Genomic DNA, 20,853 nt, shown 5'->3' with positions numbered 1-20,853 from the left:
CATGCTCTTTCTTGCCAGCAACAGCCATCATCCAGGTGGAAGACCAGAATACAGGTGCAATTGAGAACATTATAGTTGAAGTAAAAAAAGAGCCAGACGCCGAGCCCGTGGAAGGGGAGGAGGAGGAGGCCCAGCCAGCCGCCGCAGACGCCCCCAACGGAGACCTCACGCCTGAGATGATCCTCAGCATGATGGACCGGTGATGGCAGGGCGTTGCTCATCGCCAGGACTGCTCTGGGCTGTGTTTAAACGGCCTGCATCTTAATTTTTCTCCCTCTTTCTTCTTTTGGCTTTGGGAAAAGCATCATTTTACACCATTTTACCAAACATACTGAGAACTAAAACTTCAAGGATGATGTTAGAAAAATGTGATTTAACTAGAACTTGCTGTTTGATGTTAGCAAATCATGGAATGTTCTGAGTCCCTGAGGGTTTACTGTGAAGTGCTGAGGACAGTGTTGATGCCTGACTGGTTTTCTTAGACGGAAACAGAGACATTGAACCCTCTCTCTTGGCTATGGTAAACCACTCCAGAATGGCCACCAGGTTTCCCAGAGTTCTAGGTCTTCTTCCCAGGAGAGTTTTTAATTGTAAATGCAGACTTGGGAAGGACTTACACTTTTAAACTGGTTTTTGCTTCTGCTTCTCCCTGACTCCCTTTGCTTGGAGCCAGCTGCACACCAGTAGTACGGCATGCTGCGATCGGTTTCTGTCCTGAAGGCTTTGCCTCTTTCTTGGCAGAGTTTCTGGTATGGTCAAGCTTGTAAATAACTTTTTTTACATTTTAATCTTTTCCATTAATTAAGAGGTTGAAAAGAAGTGCAGTGTAAGAAAACCCAGCATTTTAATTACTTGCAAATTAAGTCACCACAGACTCTGTAGTGTGTAAATGTTGACGAGGAATTGGATCACAATCATGTAGCAGAACGGCACCCAGACTACTGCCGCTAGTGATGGACACCCACGTGGAAGATCGGATTTCCAGCCCATGGAGCCAGCATTTGAACCTTGTACAATTAACTTTCAGTTATGATTTCCCATCCACATTTTCTTTGCTCTGTTTGTAGCTGAATTTTGTGTTTTATAACTCCTCTGTTCAAGCAGAAGGATGATTATGAGTGGGTCACAGCAGCCCTTAAAAGCTGGGCCAGAAAATTTCACTAGGTCAGTAATTTAAACTTTGGATCTGCAAAAAAAAAAAAAAAAAAAAAAAAAAAAAGTAATAATAATGTGAAACAAAACCAACTAAAAAGTGATTCTTGCACATGAACTGTCACATGTTTAAAATGTGTTTTTTAGAGAGCCTCAGTCTTGCTGATTTCAAACACTTTTTTCTTCTGTGTATTGCTTTTAAAAGAGCCATCAGTTAGCTATCAAACTCTAGGTTGATGCATTTTGTACTTAGCTGTACTGTGTGATATTTTTCATTATTTTAGGACGCCAACATGAGACCTGTAATAAAATATGTAATGGGGTTGAAAGCTGGGGAGGAGGACCTACTGCTGTACAGCTAATAAATCATAACGGATTAACAAGTGCTCCAGATACTCCGTCGTGTGTGATCTCTGCCTGATGGGGGCCCCAGAGGGCCCACACTCATGGCCTCAGGCAGTGCAGGCCTGGTCACCTTTCAGAGGCAAGCTCTGTACCACAGGATGGCCACTTCCTCCCTAGCACTTAGGAGATGATCTTGGTAAATGGTTGGATCGAGTGCATCCTGTCACAGGTTTTAACTCCCCAAAGGTGTGTGTGAGTAGCGAAGTGTGGATGGACTGCTATCAGCCCCCATGGTCCACCTTAGGAGTGGGTTCCTACGGCAGAGGTAACCACAGATGTTAGAGAAGGGGCTCATGGGAAGTTCTGCACTCTGGATCTCCCCTCACTGAGGGCTGGGCTCACTTGAGCCCAAGTGCAGGACAACAGAAGCTGGGCCCAGTTTGCTCTAGAGAGGCTAATTTAGGAGGGGGAGACACATGTAGTCTAGTCACCAGGCTGCAGGGAGAGAGACTCAGATGGCGTAGCTTGTTAAGCACTGCAGGAGAGACAGGGTGGAAAGGGAGTTGGAATAGGAAGTTGATGCATTAGTGAAACATCTTGATGCTGCTGGCCGTTTCTGGGCAGATAGCTTTGGCAAACCCATTTTAGGTAAAATCTTCAGCCACTAATTATAGGGCTTTTAAACCAGAATCCCGAATTAGCGGTTTTCAGTGAGAAGTAACAAGTTGAGATGTGTGTGGCCTTTGGCTGCTCATACTGTCTACATAGACCCGTCTCCCAGGAAAACAGGTAGCTGAGGCCTCAAACTCTGAGCCTTGCAGTCAGTTCCTTGGGTCGAAAGTTGTCAGAATATTGGGTCTCTGTCATGCATGGGCCAACCCTCGTGGGGGCCAGAGTACCCCCTTCCAGAATTGTTCCAGTGGCCATAGTTTTGTAAGCTTTCTTGGTGTTTATGACAAAATCTCTGCAGAACAGTGAGGCCTTTATCTGTATTTTCAGCATAGCTTTTTCTCATTGTGTACAAATTGAAAGTGTAAAGTATGTTTGGGTTGGGGAGGGGGCAAGAAATGTCACATTCTGACGGAAGAGACGCTGAAAAGTGATTCCTCATTGCATAGCCCATGATGTATCCTGTGTGAGTCCATTATATACATACAGCCTTATACTTAAAATATAAATTGGGACACCTGGGTGGCTCAGTTGGTTAAACTTCAAATTTGGCTCAGGTCGTGACCTCACAGTTTATGAGTTTTGAGCCCCTCGTCAGGCTCTGAGCTGACATCTCAGAGCCTCTGCTTCAGATTCTCGGTCTCCCTCTCTGCCCTGCCCTGCTTGCTCTCTCTCAAAAATAAACATTTAAAAATAAATACAGGGGCGCCTGGGTGTCTCAGTCGGTTAAGCGTCCAACTTTGGCCCAGGTCATGATCTCATAGTTCATGAGTTCGAGCCCCACGTCAGGCTCTGTGCTGACACCTTGGAATCTGGAACCTGCTTCGGATTCTGTGTCTCCCTCTCTGCCCCTCCCCAGCTCATGCTCGCACACTTGTCTGTCAAAAATAAATTTAAAAAAAATTAAAAATATATTTGTATTATATTTATGTATAAACAAAGTACAGAAGCCAATTCTCATGGTTAGTCCTCACCAGAGAACTTTTGATGCAGAAGTTCTCTGACCTGTCTGCTGTTCCCCATTATTAAGCCAACAGCAAGTACTGGAGTAAAATATTCTCTTTCCACACCTGGATTGGTACCACCCTCCCCTGCTGCCCGGCAAGGTGCCCAGCAAGCACCTGAGTCCTCTTGCCTTTGGTCAGGACCTAGCTGGTTTTTTTGTTTTTTTAACCATTTGTTTTTGGGAGAGTGCAAACAAGGGAGCAGCAGAATGAGGGGAACAGAGGCTCTGAAGCGGGCTCTGGGCTGACAGGCTGAGAGCAGTGAGCCCGATGTGGGGCTCAAACTCATGAAACCACGAGATCATCACCTGAGCCGAAGTTGGAAGCTCAACCCGCTGAACCACACAGGCGCCCCAGGATCTAGTCTTTTAAAACCATCTGAAGGGAGCCTTGTGGCAAACCTGGGAGGTGCAGCCTGGCCTGGCCTCATCCTGTGCTGCTGGAGCAGGCGGGGCTTATGCTTCCTTGTGAGCTTTAGCATTTCCTGAGCGCCCACGGAGTGTCACACCATCTAGAACACAGACAAGCTGAAGGGCCTGTCCCCTTCTCACTGAGTCACTCAACATGTTAGGAGCTGAGTCCCATGTGTTCACTTGGTTTCTGATAGCAGTGTGGTAGTTTTGTCACTGCCGCCCTGATCTCCATGCTGATTCTGGTTTCAGCAGCCTGTACCCACCCCAACAGCACTCATCAGACTGGGGTAGATGCCACCAATGTGTTGCTGGCCTTGAGAGTCCCTTTTGGCAGACATTCCCTCTTGTATTTCTTATCCTAGTCCATTCTAAACAGAGAAGTCCCACTGAGGTGGGTTTTCTATTACGGAGTCCTGGGGTTGCCATGGCAGACTTGGCAGATGTGGGTATTCACTGAGTGCCAGGCACTGTTGTGAGCACTTAAAAAGCATTTAATCCTTATAGCAACACTTTGAGGCAAGTTAATAGCTCCAGCTTATGAAACAGGAAAGGAAGTCCGAAAAGGTTAAGTAACTTAGTGTGGAACAGCTGGAAAGAGTTGGGAGTCAGGACTTAAATTCAGGCAGTCGGCCTTTAGAAGCAGCATTCTTGTACCACTTGGTCACGCTTCAAGTGCAAGAGACCTACTGAGTTCTCACCCTAAAAGTAGCTTGTGGGTTCTATGTGGTCTTAGAAGGAATCCTAGTTCTTAAACCAAACTCTTCTTTCAAACTGGGAGACGGCAGAGTAGGACTATCTCTTGCCTCTGTTTGCAGAAACTCTCAGCAACTTCTCCCGCTGTATCCTCCCGTCAACCCTAGTCAGCCGTGTGCTTTCACATCATTGGCCTTTTGCTTGAGGGTAGGCTTTGCCCAAGCTGCTACTGTTCAGTTTCTACTGCCACTTTGTGTCAATCTTTGGTAGAGATGAGATTTTGTTAGGTGAGGGGGTGGAGGTGGGGGTGGGGTGGCGGGATGATCAGGTGACTGGAGGATGTTTCCACTTATCTCCAAGCCCTGAAGTGGGGAGGGATAGCTAAATGAGAATGAGACCAAGGCACCCTGCTCAGCATCCCTCATCTACTTTCAAGATTATGTCTTTCACCTCTGCCTGGCTGAGCTGTGGGCAGGGCAGAGGGCTGTTCCTAATAAGTGGAGTTTAATTGGATTGTAATGGAAGAAAAAAACAGTAATTCTTTTCCTGTGAACCCTCCAGAATCTAGGTCCCTGGTCTTTTATCTGGCAGCATGCTCTGGTTAGCAGGACCTCACCCCATGACCTACTGACCCCTCCCAGCCCTGGAGACACTAACTTTTTCCTTCAGTGGTTCCCCCCTCCCTAAACTCTAGCAGAGGTAAGGGCGTGCAGGAGGGAGAAGACACAGACACAGGAGAGGACTCCCATGTACCTAGCCTTTGCTCACCCCTGCCTGAAACACTTGGGGTTCAGGCCTTAGCCCAAGGCTTCCCCATGAAGGTACTCCCCACCTTCCAGCCCAAACCTGATGAAAGCTGGGGACTCTGTGCTCTAGAAAAGGGTATCTGAGCCCATCTGGCATTTTTTCGGCCTTTCAAAAGTTAGTGGATCTCGGGGGCACCTGGCTGGCTCAGTTGGTAAAGCAGGTGACTCTTGATCTCGGGGTTGTGAGTTCTATCCCCCCCATGCAGATTGCTTAAAAAAAAAAAAAAAAAAAAGTTGGTGGCTATCCCACGGGGTCACATACTCCAGGTTAGGAGCAACAGATTAGGCCCTTCAGGCTAGGACCCGGGTGTTGGGAGAGCTACTGAGAGAGATTCGTTGCTCCTTGCTGAATAGGCACTCCTCCCGGCCCGCCCCTTGTCCACCTCCCCAGCTAGGTTTTGGAGGGGACCAACGCGGGTGGGCCGCAGGGATCCCCGAGCGGGCAGCGCCCCCTGGTGCTCGCGACAGGCACTGCGGTGAGGGGTGGAAGTAGGGGGCTAGAAATGGCAAGAGGCGCGCGCCACACGCACGACCCTCCCGGCCACACCACTCCTACCCGGTGTCTGTCTTGCCAGAGTAGCTCCTGCGCGACTGGGTGGGCGGACAGCTGGGACTCTGCCCCCCTCCTACATCTCCTGTCCCGCGGAGGCCGGGGCGGGGAGGAGCCGGGCTGGGGGCGGCCCGGCAGGAAGCAGCGCGTACCTTCCGCTGCAGGAGGAGCAGGTGGCTACAGTGCGGGCCAGGGCCCCCAGGCTTCCTGTGTGTGCGCCCGCCCGCTACTGTTTCTTGTCGGAGCTCGTTGGGCCATCCGGCGGCCCGGCCCGGCCCCATGGCCCAGACCCCCGACGGCATATCCTGTGAGCTGCGAGGTAAGCGCTGGCCCTTCCCGCGTACTTGGCTCCAAAGCCAGAAGCCCATCCAGCGTCCCGGAGCACCTGCAAACAGTTCTCTCTGCTTCTCGGAAGAGTTTGGTGCCCCCACATCCACTCCACTCCTTCCTTACTGGCCCATAGATGAGCCCAGGCCAGAAGCCTGGTGCAGACCATGGGCCTGAGTTGACCTTCCCAGGAGGACCAAAGTCACCCAGCAGGCTGCCATTCCACAGGCGAGATCACCAGATTCCTGTGGCCCAAGGAGGCTGAGCTGCTGCTGAAAACCTGGCTACCAGAACGGGAGGGTGCTGAGCGAGGTCATGTCTTGGTATGGCAGGGGGCAGAGCTCGGGAGGGCCACTGGGGCCCAGGAAAATAGAGTCTCTTGCCCTGCCCAGGGGGTGAGACACTCTCTTCCCCCAGGCACTGCTACGATGGAGAGCCTACCTGCTCCACACCTGCCTTCCCCTGAGGGTGAGTGCCAGGGGCTGACCACCACCCCACACCCCTTGCCCTCCAGCAGCTTTTTTGATGAGGGCTGCCTCCGCTGAGTTGTCTGTGCTCTGTGGGCTCTGCCCTGCCAATAGCACTGGGCTCCCCACAGCAAGCAGGGCGGGCTCTGAACTCTGGACTGCACGGACTGGGGTCCCAGAAGGGCAGGGCTAAGGCCTTGGTTCCAGCTGATTCAGGCACTCCACAGGTGGACTGCACATTCAGCTACCTGGAGGTCCAGGCCATGGCACTGCAGGAGACACCCCCTCAGGTGAGACACCTGGTACCCCACCACAGCCTGCAGCCTGGTCTTTGCCTCCTTTTCCACCTGCCCCCACACATGCCCAACCCAGCAGCCCTCCCTCCCCAGGTCACTTTTGAGCTAGAGTCTCTGCCTGAGCTGGTCCTGGAGTTTGCTGGTGTAGCTGCCCTGGAACAGCTGGCCCAGCACATTGCTGCAGCCATCAAGAAGGTCTTCCCTCGCTCGAACCTTGGGTGAGGCCAGACAACTACAAGGGACCAGCAGGAAAGGAGGGCAGCAGGGGGTGCTCTGAATGACGCAAGTGGGTTGCCTCCCATCCTAGGGGCTACAAGTCCCCTGCCCCCTTTTCCCTTATCCCCTCCCCAGGAAGCTATTCCGGAAGCCCACATCCTCCTCCATGCTGGCTCGGCTGGAGAGAAGCAGCCCCTCCAAAGACACCTTGCCCAGCAGCCCCTGTGGTAAGGACCAAGAAAAGGGCACACAGAACTTTCAGCCTCCCCCCATCCTGCAGCCCCAGACCCCTGGATTGGGCGTCCCCCAAACTGAACAGTCACTCGAGGCACAGCCACCACCCAACTCGAATCTGATCTTCCTCCATGTCTGACCTTTTGTCTCTCTCCTCTTCCTCATCCATTTCACCCCTGGCACCTCCCCCAGGTGGCTTCTTGGAGACGTATGAGGCTCTGTGTGACTACAATGGCTTCCCTTTCCGAGAGGAGATTCAGTGGGTGAGAGTAGGGCCCTCCTTGTGGAGCTCTGGAGACATCTGACCCCCCACATGCACTGGGTCCCCTCTACCCTTTATGACCCAAAGCCAGTTGGAGACACCTTCTTCCCATCCAGGATGTGGACACCATCTACCATCGTCAGGGCTGCCGCCACTTCAGCCTAGGCGACTTCAGCCATCTGGGCAGTCGGTGTGTGGCCTTCCAGGACTGGGAAGGGAAGGAGATCCCATGACCCACATTCCTGGGCCTCAGCCTCTCCATGGAGGGGGGTGGTGGGCCTAGGAGGACCCTGAGCCCTGCCCCTTCCCCTTCTCTCACCCAGCGACCTGGCGTTGAGTGTGGCTGCCCTGTCCTACAACCTGTGGTTCCAGTGCCTCTCCTGTGTGGACATGAAGCTGGTGAGAGTGTAGGGGCAGGGAGGAGCCAAGGGTGTGGTGGCCAGGGTGCAGCTCATTGAGCCTCCACTCTGGTTCTCAGAGCCTTGAGGTCTCGGAACAGATTCTGCACATGATGAGTCAATCGTCCCACCTGGAGGAGCTAGTGCTAGAGAACTGTGGCCTGAGGGGGTAAGGGGGAAAGGGTAGGGCTTGGAGACAGGAGTCTGGGGGCTTGGGTTTGGGCTTGGGAGGCTAGTGGCCTGGGGAGGAGATGGGAATCCAGGGTCAGAGTCTCACACCTGGGGTCTCGTCCCCAGAGACTTTGTCCGGCGACTGGCCCAGGCACTGGCAGGGCACTCGAGCTCTGCCCTCCGGGAGCTTAGCCTGGCGGGGAACCTGCTGGATGATCGAGGTACGGATGAACCTAGGGACCCCCAGGAGGCTGGTGCTAGAGGAGGTGAGAGCCACACAGCTGCCCCCAATTCCCCAGGCATGGCTGCTCTCAGCAGACACCTAGAGTATCGTCCTGGAGCCCTGAGGAAACTCAGCCTAGCGCAGACAGGGTTGACAGCTCGAGGTAGGTGGGGTGGTCAGAGCGGGGAGGGGAGGTGAATCCGCCTGATTGCTGAGCCACTCTCTCCACCACAGGAATGAGGTCTCTGGGCCGGGCACTGGCTTCCAATGTGGCCTTTGACTCTGCCCTGACCCACTTGGATCTTTCCGGGAACCCTGGGGCGCTGGGGTCCTCGGAGGACAGTGGGGTGAGTGGCTGTCTTTAGGGCCAATGATTGGGGGCGCTGCAGACAGTGGGATGTCAGGAAGCTCTTGGTGAGGTGATCCCTGACTCCCTCCCTCCCACGCCCATCCTCCCACCAGGGCCTCTATAGTTTCCTGAGCCGTCCGAATGTTCTGATGTTCCTGAATCTCGCGGGCACCGACACCGCCCTGGACACTGTGAGAGGGTGGTCAGTGGGGGGATGATCGGTAGGGCCGGTGGCCGGGCCCGAGACCTGAGGGTAGACCCGTGGGGGGGAGGCGGGGGGCTCAATCTATCGCCGGTGTAGCCTACACACTCTTCCCGCAGCTCTTCGCAGCGCTGGCCGGCGGCTGCTGCGCTAGCCTCAGCCACCTGGACGCCTCGAGGAACGTCTTCTCCCGCACGTAAGGGGGGCGGGTCCGGGCGGGGTAGGGGGAGACGGCGGGGAGCCGCCTCCTTGCGCCCGGAAGCCCACTCCTCCCGCTCGCCCACCCCAGGAAGTCCCGGGCTGCGCCCGACGCGCTCCAACTCTTCCTCAGCCGTGCGGAGACGCTTCGGCACCTGGGCCTGGCGGGCTGTAAGCTGCCGCCCGACGCGCTCAGGTCAGTGTCGCTGCCTACGGTTACGCCCCGGTGTGTGCGGCCACCACCCAGGCCGGGGCCCCAGAGCTTCACCCCGCTCCTATCGCCCCCTCGACCTTCCGGTATCCTGCCCCTTCCTTCTTGGTATTCGTTCGCGCCCTGGGGCCCCCTTTCCCGGCTCCCGCCACCCCCTGTGACATCCTCTCCCAGGGCCCTTTTGGAAGGCCTTGCGCTAAACACGCACACGGGCGACCTGCACCTGGACCTCAGCGCTTGTGAGGTGAGCGCCCGGCCCGAGACGTGATCAGGCAGTGGGCGCACGCGGAGTGGGGCCGCGAGGCGGTGAGCGCCGGCCATTGGGCGCCTGAGCCTCTGCACCTGTGGCCTGTCGGTCTGAGCTTGTTTCACCTTCCACCTTCAGCTGCGTTCAGCGGGCGCTCAGGTGATACAGGACTTAGTGTGCGACGCCGGCGCAGTGAGCTCCCTGGATCTGGCGGATAATGGTGAGGCTGCCCGGAAACCCACCCTCCCACTGCCCAACCCCTTCCCACCTCATCCCCAGCCTCGCCGTATGCGTGATCCGAGCCACCCCTAGGCTTCGGCTCAGACATGGTGACTCTGGTGCTGGCCATCGGGAGGAGTCGGTCCCTGCGACATGTGGCACTTGGAAGGAACTTCAACGTCCGGTGCAAGTGAGTCCCCATCCCACTCACTCCCGGGCCTCCCAGACAGCACCCCACCACCCCACCACCCCACCCAGGTCCTTCCAAACCGCGGCCCCTGCCCCACAGGGAGACCCTGGACGACGTCCTGCACCGGATTGTCCAGCTCATGCAGGATGATGACTGTGTGAGTTCTTGGGACAATGTGGGATCCTCAGGCAATGGACCCCTGTGACTCCTGCTCCCTCAGACTCTGTAACTTGCCCTCCTTGCCGACCGCTTTTCTTAACTGCAGCCCCTACAGTCTCTGTCGGTGGCTGAGTCGCGGCTGAAGCTGGCCTCCAGCGTCCTGCTCCGGGCCCTGGGCACGAATCCTAACCTGACGGCGCTGGATATCAGCGGCAACGCCATGGGGGATACCGGCGCCAAGATGCTGGCCAAGGCACTTCGGGTCAACACTAGGCTCCGGTGGGCGGGGTCGGAGGGGGGAGGAGTGCGTTGTGCGGGGTGGGGTGGGGGGCTTACTGGGCTAAGGGGCGGGGCTGAATGTGGAGGAACAAACGCTGCGGCCTCCGTTTGTGGAGGCCAGCGGGTTGGGTGCAGCTTGTGGAGCTCCGCCCTTGACTGAAGCCCGGCCTGGCTCAGGTCTGTAGTCTGGGACCGGAACCACACGTCTGCTCTGGGCCTGCTGGACGTAGCGCAGGCCCTGGAGCAGAACCGCAGCCTAAAGGCCATGCCTCTGCCACTGAACGACGTGGCCCAGGCACATCGCAGCCGCCCGGAAATGACCACACGTGCAGTGCATCAGGTGTGGGTCCCTCTCCTCCCTTGCCCTGCTCTGCTTGGTAGCCCCGCTTCCTACCACTTCTCAATATCCCTTGTCCCCAGATCCAAGCCTGTCTTTTGAGGAATAACCGTGCGGACCATGCCTCTTCTGACCGCACTTCCTGTCCTCAGCCACCGGGTCTGGTCTCCGACCCTTCAGAGCAGGTTAGTGTCCCCTCCCTCAACCTTGAGTAGGCACAGGAGATAGGGGATGGGATGAGCTTTGGCCCTCGAGATCCTCTGTGAGTTTGAGGGTCTGACTTTCTTGGGGCTAGGGTGCCTGAATTATGCTGTCCCGGACAAGTCCCTCTTTTTGGTAGCTCCCCCAAATAATACCCCTGGATGCCTTTTAAAAGCATTTAAATAGGGTCTCCTGTTCAAGATGGGAGCTATTTTGAAATCCTCCCTTAATCCTACCAGCCCCCTACCCCCCACCCCAGGTGATTATAGCCTCATGTATGACTTCCTGCTCACAGGGCTCTTCTGCCCTCTCCACCCACCTCTGCTGGGGCCAAACTCAGCGGCACTTTTTCTGGTTTCATCTCCCTCTGCTACCTTGGCTTTGTGAGATCCCTCCACCCATCTGTTTTCAAATCCCAGGCTTTAGAGCTCAGGCATCTCAACCCAGACATCCTTCAGGGGCTTCACATTCTACAGATTTTCAAGTGATCTCATCACCTTGCACAAACTCTTCTCTCTATCCTGGAACCCAATCTCAATGGTGCCCACACTCACCAAGTGTTGTGGACAGAGGTTTGGACCAGGTCTCTCCAGGCCACATTAGAGCCCCCACAGACCTCCTTAGTCCTCCCTCTGCTAACTCTCACACACACTGATCCTTACCCCCACCCCAACTATCTCTTGCTCCCCCTGATCTTTCATCTATGGCTCCTCACAACCATTTCTTTTTTTTAATGTTTATTTTTGAGAGAGAGAGAACAGGGGAGGTGCAGAGAGAGAGAGAGAGAGAGAGGAAGAGAGAAAGAATCCCAAGAGAAAGAACCTGATGATGCAGAGCCTGACTAGGGTTGTGATCCCACAAACCATGAGATCATGACCTGAACCAAAATCAAGAGTTGGATGCTTAACCGACTGAGCCACACAGGCACCCCACCTCACTCCCATTTCTGCTCACCACTAAGTCTGTCTACTATGTGGATGATAAGCAGATCAAGCTTCTGGAATACAGACACGACTAACAGCTCCTTTTTTTCCTATTCAGGACAATTAGGGAGTATATATAAAGTCTCTAAAATGAACCAAAGGAGACACTGCTTGCCCTCCTTGAACAGATAGGTTTCCTAAGTGACTGGCCTGATGGGATTGGCTTCAGGACCTTACCACCCTGTTGGAGACACTGGGAAGGAGGCAGAGTCTGGGGGGCTGGGAGGGGACTAAGATCGGACTGATTCTTGATGCATCCCCCCCCTCCAGGAAGTGAACGAACTGTGTCAGTCAGTGCAGGAGCATGTGGAGCTACTAGGCTGTGGGGCTGGACCCCAGGGTGAAGCTGCTGTGCACCAGGCTGAGGATGCCATCCAAAATGCCAACTTCTCTCTCAGTGTGAGTACTCCCCTCCCCACCACTGCAAAAAGACCCTCCCCCACTTAATCAGGTGTCAAGTTGCAACTCCTTCTCCTCCTTGGCCTCCAGATTCTCCCAATTCTGTATGAGGCTGGAAGCTCCCCAAGTCATCAGTGGCAGCTGCGGCAAAAGCTAGAGGGCCTCCTGGGACAGGTGGGCGAGGTCTGCCGTAAAGATATTCAAGTAAGATGGTATCCTAGCCCCAACCCCATCCCCACCTCCATAATAGGCTTGACCCCTATCCCATAGGTTTGACTGTGATATTCCTTGAATCACTGTTCTGTGAGGGTTGGAGCTTTAGGCCACACCCTCCATGTTCTGATCTTTACCCAGGATTTCACTCAGGCTACATTGGACACAACAAGGAGCCTCTGCCCACAGATGCTACAGGGACCCAGGTGGAGGGAGCAGCTAGAGGGGGTTCTGGTGGGCTCAAGGGGCCTCCCAGAACTGCTCCCAGAGCACCTGCTGCAAGATGCCTTCACTAGGCTCCGGTAAGCTGGATGGGACTGGGCTAAACTGGACTAGACAGGACTGGGCATAGATAGCACACTAATCTTTGCTCTCTCTTGCTCTCAGGGATATGCGGTTGTCAGTCACGGGGACCTTGGCAGAGAGCATTGTGGCTCAGGCCTTGGAGGGGCTGAATGCAGCCCGTGATCGGCTGGTGAGGGAGAATTGTGCACGCAGGCATGTGCATGCGTGCACAGGCACACATACACACACAGTGACCTGGCCACTGCCTTGCAGGGGTTCTTTAATGTCTTCTGGGGTCATATAGCCCAGGGTTATTTCAGGGTTTCCTTAGCACTGATGGGACTATGGCTGAGGCCCTACCTGCCCATCTTTAGGGTGCCTTATTGCAGGTGGAGAGTCTGGCTCATCAGGCAACAGTGACAATGCCTCCTGCCATACCAGCACTGGATGGAGGTGAGCCCAGCCCCCTTGGGCCTGGGGAATTGGAAGGTCTTTTCTTCTCTGAGGAGGTGAGGGAAAAGCAGAAGGATGAAGAGGAACAGAAGGTAGGTGGTCCCAGAAGTTTGGAAGGCAGGGAGGCAGCTCCCCTGGTTCCCAGGCTGAGTTTCTGCCCTTCCCACCCAGCATGACAGTCCTCCACAGAAATGGCCTGAGTCCAGCCAATGTTTTCACCTGGTCCTCTCCACTCACAGTAAGTCGGTCTGGGGGAAAGGGAGTTAACCAGGTTGAGCTGAAGGTCCTCCATTAGATCTGGGGACCTAGACACATGGTCACATTCATTTAGTCTTGTCCTAGGAACTACCTCACCCTTGACTGAGCCAGGCCAGGTTCCCCAGGCAGACTTGCAGGTTGGGGTCTACTGTGGTCAGCATGGAGCAGGACCTGAGCAGACCAGGATCTACTCTCCATTCGTCTCCCCCGCCCCTTTCCCTACCCCCAGGATGCGCATGCTTGGCGGCAGCGCAGAGCCGCGCCGCTCGGGGCCGCGCTCAGCACCACGGACAGCGGCGACGGGGGGAGGGGCGGGCGTGGGGGGGTGGGGGTGGCGTAGTCGGGCCCCTCCCCGCGCCCTGGGCGGGTCCCCCGCCGCCCCAGCGCCGCTGCTGCCGCCACCACCTCCCCAGGCTTGCTCCTCGGTACTCCTCTGGTGCTCTCCCTTTAGGTGCTGCTGAGGAACCGGAGCCCGAGCTGGCGGCTCCGGGGGAAGATGCAGAGCCGCAGGCGGGGCCTTCTGCCCGTGGCTCTCCGAGCCCTGCCACCCCGGGTCCCCAGGCCGGCCCACTGCCTTGCATGGACCTGCCACCCTCTGGGGAGCCCCTACGCCATCCGACCCGGGCCCGGCCGCGGCCGCGGCGCCAGTACCACCACCGTCCGCCACCGGGGGGCCCCCAGGTGAGTGCCCTTCCCCCATTCCAGAGCTCGTGGAACTAGGGGGTCACGGGTGCCTCATTTGTTTCTCAGGAGAGAAGCAGCTAGGGAGGTGGGTTGTCGGGACTCAAGAGTACCTGGTCGTGCTGCCTAATCTTGGCTTATTCCTGGCCACCCCTTCCCCAGGCCATTCCCATGCAGGGTCATGAGCTTGTGGATTTAATTTGGGGTACATCTCAGTTTAGAAATGCATCTTAGGTTGGCCCTTTGCATGAATGGATGTGCGAGAGAGGGTGTCCATCTTATCCTCCCTCTCCCAGGGTTACTGAAAGATCCTGGGCCCCCTGGCTGCGGGGACAATCCTGCATCTACTGCACGTCCAGTAGTTGTTTATGTGGGGAGATGTTCTGTGTGGGCTGGGTACTGGTGGGGACAGTGGACACAGGGCAGAAGGCAGGCAGGAGTTGGCTTGAGGCCCCCCAGAGGGTCTGACGCAGCAGCAGGAGCCGCTGAGCTGCCAGCAGGCCGGGTGGGGTGGGGGTGGAAGGTACTGCAGGGAACTGTTTGGAGCAGAGAGGGTAGCAAATGGGAACGTGTGACCCAGGAGCCTGTAGGTTTTAGCCTGCTGGTGACAGGATGGTTCCGGGTGTCGATACTCCATGGGACAAGAACAGGTGTGGGCTGAGTGTGTGTGTCCAGGGCCAGCTTCTGATTAGTGGATATGTGAAACCATCTCTGCCCACCAGTTGGACAGCAGGAATGTTTGTCAGTAGCCCCCTAAGGTCACTGCAGCTCTCAGGTGCAGAAGTTGCCCAGGCTAGGCTGCTTATCAAGGGGTGGAGAGAATATATGGTTGTGCTCAGTCCTTACCCTATGGTGTCCCCCAGGTGCTCCCAGCCCTGCCGCAGGAAGGGAATGGACTCAGTGCCCGCGTGGACGAAGGCGTGGAGGAATTCTTCTCCAAAAGGCTGATCCAGCAGGATAGCCTGTGAGTGAGGGGCAGTTGTATGGGGTGGGAGAAGGTGGGATGGTCTGTCTGCTTTGCCACTCACTGCCAGCTGTTCCCACAGCTGGGTTCCTGAAGAGGACTCAGCCAATGAAGGGGGTACCACCCCTGTCCCCCGTACACTGAGAAAGAAGCTGGGTACCCTGTTTGCCTTTAAGAAGCCTCGTTCAACCCGGGGGTCACGGCCTGATCTAGAGACCAGCCCTGGGGCAGCTCCCCGTACTCGAAAGACCACACTGGGAGACCTGTTGCGGCCACCATCCCGCCCCGGTCGTGGGGAGGAGCCTGGTGGAGCTGAGGGGGGCACCAGCAGCCCAGACCCGGCCCATAGGAGCCGGCCTCGTTATACCCGGGAAAGCAAGGCCTATTCAATGATACTACTACCTGCTGAGGAGGAGGAAACACTGGGCACCAGACCTGACAAGGTAGGCCTGGTGACAAGGGGTGAGGGCTCTGCTAGGACTGAGGCAATGGGCTCTCTCCTACTTGGGCTTCTGTGTTCTCAGCGGCGGCCCCTGGAGCGGGGAGACACAGAGCTGGCCCCATCCTTTGAACAGCGGGTACAAGTGATGCTGCAGAGGATTGGTGTGAGCAGAAGCAGCGGGAGTGCTGAAGGCAAGAGGAAGCAAGTAAGTTGGGAGGGACACAAGTGCAAAGTGAGGGGGCAGGCGACATGTGGCTTGTGGCAATCTGTGGGTGACATATGTGACCAGAAGGAGGCTCATGACACACAGACGGCTCTGTCAGTTCCACCCCCTCCCCCTCAGAACAGTCATCAGAGTCCACCTTTTTTCCTTCTTGGCTTCTGCCCTGGCCATTGGACTGGGGTGGTCCTTTTTCTGTAGATCTAACAGAACTCTGACCTTGTCACCTGCATTTGAAACAGCAAGTCTTCCAGGTACTTCCTCTCAAGACACTGCCCTGCCTCCTAATCCTGCCCCAAGGCCTTAGCCCTTGTCACTTCTTTCATCTCATCACCCTGCCACGTGTTCCTGTGTCAGGAACTCCTCCCTGGCTACTTCTAGCCTCTCATCGCCATCTGTGGGTTACATGAGCTTCCTCTTCATCCATCCCTGCATCTCCTGGTGGGCATTTAGTAGTGGTTACAAGAACAAGGCTAGAGTGAAGACAGGACAGGACTGAGCTCGATTTCCCTGTTTCTTACAGAGCAAGGATGGAGAGATCAAGAAGGCTGGCTCGGATGGTAAGTGGGATCCTGTGCTATGGCAGTACATTTTTGGTGAAGGAGCTGTCCTTAGATATAGTCCCCAAGGTACTTGCTGTTCTGGGGGAAGAGGGGAAGAGGCCAGGTTTTTCTTCCCCTCACTCCCAAAGGCTGGTGCCTGAACCCCCAGCCCCTTGCAGGTGACATTATGGACAGTTCCACAGAGGCCCCTCCCATCTCAATCAAGTCCCGCACCCACTCTGTGTCGGCTGGTGAGTAAGGGCCACTGTGTGTGTTGGGGGACATGCAAAGATAGGAGGGGGTCAGACGACTGGTTAGGCTCACACCCTTCTCCCTGTAGACCCCTCATGCAGACCTGGTCCAGGGAGCCAAGGTCCGGAGTCCACCACCTGGAAGACACTAGGACAGCAGCTGAATGCAGAGCTCAGGGGCCGTGGTTGGGGCCAACAGGATGGTCCAGGCCCCCCCTCCCCTTGTCCCAGCCCCAGCCCACGAAGAACCAGCCCCTCCCCTGACAGCCTGGTCCTCCCAGAGGACCCTTGCTTGGGCCCTAGGAACGAAGGTAAGCAGGCACCTAGCCCCCACCCCAATACTGGGCTGGGGACCCTGACGGTGGAGGGGGAAGCAAGGGCTGGAGTGGGGAAAGCTGTTGAGACCATACCCTGATACCCTGGCCTCCCCCAGATGGCCAGCTGAGGCCGAGGCCTCTCTCGGCAGGGCGACGAGCAGTGTCTGTGCATGAGGACCAGCTCCAGACCCCTGCTGGTGAGGGGGAACACCTCCCTGTGTGCTTGAGTGCAGGAGGAGATGGGGAGGGTAGATTCCATGGCTCCCTTTGTGGTTTTGGTCCTTGCAGGGGGCCACCAATGGTGTAAGGGGTTGAGAAGTTAGGGAGCCAGAAGGCCAGGAGCACGGGTCTGACAAGCCCTTCCCACTAGTCCTGGCTCCACCTCCAGGAGAACAGCTTTTGCCAGGGGTGGGAGGATGCAGGGGAAGGAGGTGGCTCTGAAGCCAACAGTGTGTGTTCACACACGCACTGGAGGTGGGAGAGAACGCTTGGGGACAGGCAGTAAGCCCCTAGCAACCTCCTCCCCTGCCAAGTGTTTCTCTGTCTTTCAGAACGGCCCCTGCGGCTGCAGCGCTCCCCTGTTCTCAAGCGGAGGCCAAAGCCTGAGGCACCCTCATCTCCAGGCCTAGGTGAGAGGAAGCTAGGGCCAGTTGGGAGGGTGGCAGGACTGCTCAGTCCAGTCCTGACCCCTCCTCTCCCTTCCTCCTTCCCTTGCAGGATCTGGCCTTGGAGCCCAACCTCTGCCCCCACAGCCCACAGAGCCCTCTAGTCCTGAGCAGAAGCCACCCTCCCCAGCCACAGACCAAAGAGGCGGCGGCCCCAACCCCTGACCCTCTCCTTTTCCTGCCGCATGAGATTATTTTATTAAAAAACTCGAAGCAGAGTGGGGAGTACTTTTGGTTTATCCCCAGCCATGGACCTGTGTGCACACATCTTCCCACATGTTCACATGACCCCTCACACCTGGGTGAGCTGAGACTCCAGCTGTGGCTCCATCAGAAGGTGCAAGGCCCAGGCCACAAGCTGGGGAGGAAGCCTGGGAAAAGAACCATGGCTGTAGGTCAATGGAGACTGGGCCTGATGACCCAAAGAATAGGGGCAGCCCCAGGCACTCACCTGACAGCTTGCACCTGGGCACAGAGGGAGGTGCAGGGTGGCTCATACTCATATTGGAAGGCAGAACCATCACGATGCTTCTTTGGAGGGTCCTGAAGGTGGTGTGGTATCTGGAGAGGGACCTACAAGGACCCCTAACCCCATCTGATGCTACTCCCCACCCCCACTCCCAGCTCCACCCAAGACCCATCCCATTCTACTATCCAGTTGTAGAGAGGCTATACTCACCCCAACAGGGCTGGACTCCAGGGCTCCTGTGGTCGTTTTTGTCCTTGGAGAGTGTTGCCGGTTCTTGGGGGGCAATCCTAGCTCCTTGAACTCCAAGCTAGGTTTCTGTGCCCTGGTCACAATGGCCTGACGTGGACTGGGTACATGACCAAGGGGTGAGAGACTTGGGGTGCAGCTCAGGAGTGGGGATCTGGGTCCACGGCTAGGGTGTATGGAACTGGGGGGCAGGGGGCCAGGGGCTGAACAGATGGCTGGCACAGGCCGGGAGCTGCCCTTCTGCACTGGGTCTGAAGCAGCCAAGGACAGGGCAGGCAGAAGGCTGATGCTGGCACCGCTTTCCTCAGAGGACATGTGGCCGGGTAAAGCAGGGGTTCCTGGAGAGGAGGGCACCGACTGTGGGCACAGCCCTCTCAGTGGCTCATTAGCTTAGGCAGGCAGACAGGGATTGTGTTCATCCCCCCACGTGGCTGATAGCAGTGAATGCCTGTGGCCTGCGCACCACCTTACCTGAGGACGTAGGTGAGGAAGGAGAGATCAGGGTCAGCGATAGGTCTTCCAGAGCTGGGTCTGATGGGGGCAGCTCAGGGTCTGAGGGTCAGGGGGAGCTTATTAGCACCGTGGGCACTAGGTCCCCAGGTACTCCCATCTTGACCTCTCTAGTCCTCCTTACCCTGTGTCCTCTGACCTGGACCCAGAGAGCTCAGAACTCGCTGGTCATTCTCAGAGATGTGCAGCCATGAGCTGGGGACAGTGTACACAGCTTCTCCCTGTGGGGCATAAACTCTCAGCCTAGCCCTTGTTCAACTCCTCTGACATTTCCCAAGGGGAGCCCCAGACTGACCGTGGTCCTATGGTGGGAGGAGGCCCAGCGGGTAAGAGGGGGTGCTGTGTAAGGGCCTGCCAGCATCAGACAGCTCTCAGCCAGGTGCACTAATGCCCCCCGATGCTCCTGGTCCTCCTGCACCTCATCCAGAAGTTGGGACAGTGAAAGGCCTGAGGGCAGGGGACCAGAGGATGGGCCAAAACTTAAAAAAGAAGAAAGGGTGGGTAGGAAGAAAAGCTTACTAAAGAAGCAAGAGGTGATGGCTGGGGAGGTCACTCTACAGGGAGTTAGGGTCATTGGCCAACCCCTATAAATACCTGCACTGGGGGAGATGGACTCTGAAAGGTGCTCCCTATAGAAACAAAGAGGACAAGCCTGAGGAACAATCCTGAGGCCTGTCTGCACAAATTTGCCCTTGACAGAGCCACACTTGGCCCCAGAGCCCAACCCTCTACTCACTCCAAACAGTCATAGAGCTTTTTCTGCACATCCGGGTCTTGGTTGCTGGGGGAAAAAAAAGGGAGGTAGTTGGCAATGTTGTTTCCAGCGGCCTAAGCCCTCCCACCCAAAAGACCTACACCAAAGTCAGCGAGGCCTGAGTAGAGAGAACAGCCGGTGGGGGGAGGCATCATTTACCAACCAATCACCCGTTCCCGGGGCTGCTCAGTGGGCAGCAGGCTGAAGCGGTTCACCTGGAGGTAGAACTCCGCGGGCTGAAGGATTGAATTACGGGACGGGTCTTAGGAGTTGTCACGAAGAGGCTCATTAACCCACCCAAACCAGCCTCACCACTCACCGCGCCGCCTTCGGCGACTTGGACGCGGACCCCACAATCCTGCAGCAGCAGCAGCCGGCCTTCTGCCCCTCGGAAGCCGAACTCCTTCTCCTCCCTGCGGCAAGCACGACCCTTACGGCCACGGCCCGCTGGAACACAGCCCGGCCCGCCTGCGGCCCTCCCACCTCCGCCTCGCGCACTCCTACTAGACTCCGATTTCCCCAGACCCTGCGGCTCCTCTCTCACCAATCCGAGGCGTCCAGGGTCTCCCACGTCACTAGGCATCGGACACTGTGGGTCCCATCAGACACAAGCAGTGTGGCCGCGACATCAGACGAGTCAGGGGCGCGGGACGGGCCCGGAGCCTCGGCCTCTCGTAGTACCTGACGGCGTCGACCGGCGTCAATCCCACCGCCCTCGGGCCCTGCCCTGGTCTCTGAGAAGGGTGGCGGGACTCACCTCTAGCAGCTGCCCCGCCTGCGGACTTGAGAGTGTATCTGACCCCAGGACCAGCTCTCGAATCCAGGGCCGCAGGACCAAGCTCCCCGAGCCTGCCATTCCCGGTATGCACCTAGTGGAGCACCACCAGCCTGGGTTTCCCGCGGACGCCGCGGCCCCGCCTCTCGTCGGAAGAGGAAACGCACCGCGGCTGGGCGGAACCTAAGGTCGAGGCCACGCCCAAATGCGTGTCCGCGCGTGCGCACGAGCCCGTGTTGTTCGGATATTTGCGGGCAGATTCTTGTTGGGAAGATTGGATGCCAACCTTCTTGGTCTTACCAGGGTATCTCCGAGCAGGGGCCCGGCGTTTGGGCCATTCGTCAAGACTTCTGTGGCACCGGCCGGGATGGCTCGAATGGAGAGGGAGGGATCTAGGGCTTCAGGCTGCCGCCAGGAGTGGTCAAGCGAGTTGGCCCAAAGCCACTTCACCTTGTGAACCGAAGAGTTGAGCAAATATTTATTATGGCTCAGTTTCTCATCTAAAACGTGCAGTCTTATAAGGCCAGTAGAAGTAACAGTACACAGACTACACTCAGTAAATGTCACTTCCCCCACCCCTTCCCTCTGATTGGCCACGCCCCGCCCCC

The 20,853-nt window shown here is 56.6% G+C and overlaps 3 protein-coding genes across 18 annotated transcripts in view; 2 read left to right on the top strand and 1 right to left on the bottom strand.

Annotated features, from left to right (window-relative positions):
* Nucleotides 1–1,543, top strand: part of CTCF (CCCTC-binding factor) — a 47,464-nt gene extending 45,921 nt beyond the window's left edge. For 2 of the 3 annotated variants that reach the window (XM_086689171.1, XM_086689170.1), the window contains one exon: nt 19–1,543. In XM_086689171.1, the coding sequence (XP_086545297.1) occupies nt 19–203 (185 nt within the window). In that variant the 3' untranslated portion in view covers nt 204–1,543. The remainder of the gene's footprint in view (nt 1–18) is intronic. The other variant, XM_086689172.1, reaches the window with a different exon arrangement.
* A 4,229-nt stretch (nt 1,544–5,772) lies between these two features.
* Nucleotides 5,773–17,709, top strand: CARMIL2 (capping protein regulator and myosin 1 linker 2). 11 transcript variants are annotated; one of them, XM_086689159.1, is made up of 39 exons: nt 5,796–5,951; nt 6,188–6,282; nt 6,377–6,427; nt 6,654–6,716; nt 6,816–6,940; nt 7,074–7,165; nt 7,365–7,435; nt 7,551–7,624; nt 7,758–7,833; nt 7,913–8,001; nt 8,130–8,224; nt 8,303–8,389; nt 8,461–8,573; nt 8,689–8,766; nt 8,897–8,973; nt 9,067–9,171; nt 9,361–9,430; nt 9,572–9,653; nt 9,746–9,842; nt 9,942–9,999; nt 10,108–10,280; nt 10,458–10,620; nt 10,701–10,802; nt 12,072–12,200; nt 12,291–12,404; nt 12,555–12,715; nt 12,801–12,888; nt 13,088–13,243; nt 13,323–13,389; nt 13,861–14,090; nt 14,954–15,054; nt 15,137–15,497; nt 15,579–15,701; nt 16,240–16,276; nt 16,438–16,509; nt 16,599–16,820; nt 16,976–17,023; nt 17,378–17,455; nt 17,544–17,709. In XM_086689159.1, the coding sequence occupies exons 1-39, from the start codon at nt 5,912–5,914 to the stop codon at nt 17,654–17,656; spliced, it is 4,176 nt and encodes a 1,391-aa protein (XP_086545285.1). In that variant the 5' UTR covers nt 5,796–5,911; the 3' UTR covers nt 17,657–17,709. The 11 variants fall into 11 exon arrangements, 10 of the variants coding, with proteins under 10 accessions (XP_086545283.1, XP_086545280.1, XP_086545281.1 ...); XM_086689158.1 differs by having other exon boundaries at nt 16,943–17,023; XM_025920688.2 differs by lacking the exon at nt 16,976–17,023.
* Nucleotides 17,665–20,833, bottom strand: ACD (ACD shelterin complex subunit and telomerase recruitment factor). Of its 4 annotated transcripts, none has more exons than XM_086689160.1 (13): nt 20,546–20,833; nt 20,228–20,339; nt 20,015–20,151; nt 19,790–19,883; nt 19,630–19,706; nt 19,453–19,497; nt 19,311–19,345; nt 19,012–19,163; nt 18,841–18,937; nt 18,678–18,758; nt 18,171–18,544; nt 17,943–18,064; nt 17,665–17,862 (listed from the first exon to the last, which is right to left on the bottom strand). In XM_086689160.1, exons 1-13 carry the CDS (start codon nt 20,581–20,583, stop codon nt 17,784–17,786), a joined length of 1,443 nt encoding a protein of 480 aa, XP_086545286.1. In that variant the 5' UTR covers nt 20,584–20,833; the 3' UTR covers nt 17,665–17,783. The 4 variants fall into 4 exon arrangements, with proteins under 4 accessions (XP_086545286.1, XP_025776514.2, XP_086545287.1 ...); XM_025920729.2 differs by having other exon boundaries at nt 17,943–18,034; XM_086689161.1 differs by having other exon boundaries at nt 20,228–20,833.
* Nucleotides 20,834–20,853: the final 20 nt, after the last annotated feature.

Source organism: Puma concolor, chromosome E2 (genome assembly GCF_028749965.1).
Source record: "Puma concolor isolate L17-30 chromosome E2, mPumCon1.1.hap2, whole genome shotgun sequence".
Lineage (NCBI taxonomy): Eukaryota > Metazoa > Chordata > Mammalia > Carnivora > Felidae > Puma > Puma concolor.
This window is presented reverse-complemented; position numbering and strand designations above follow the sequence as displayed.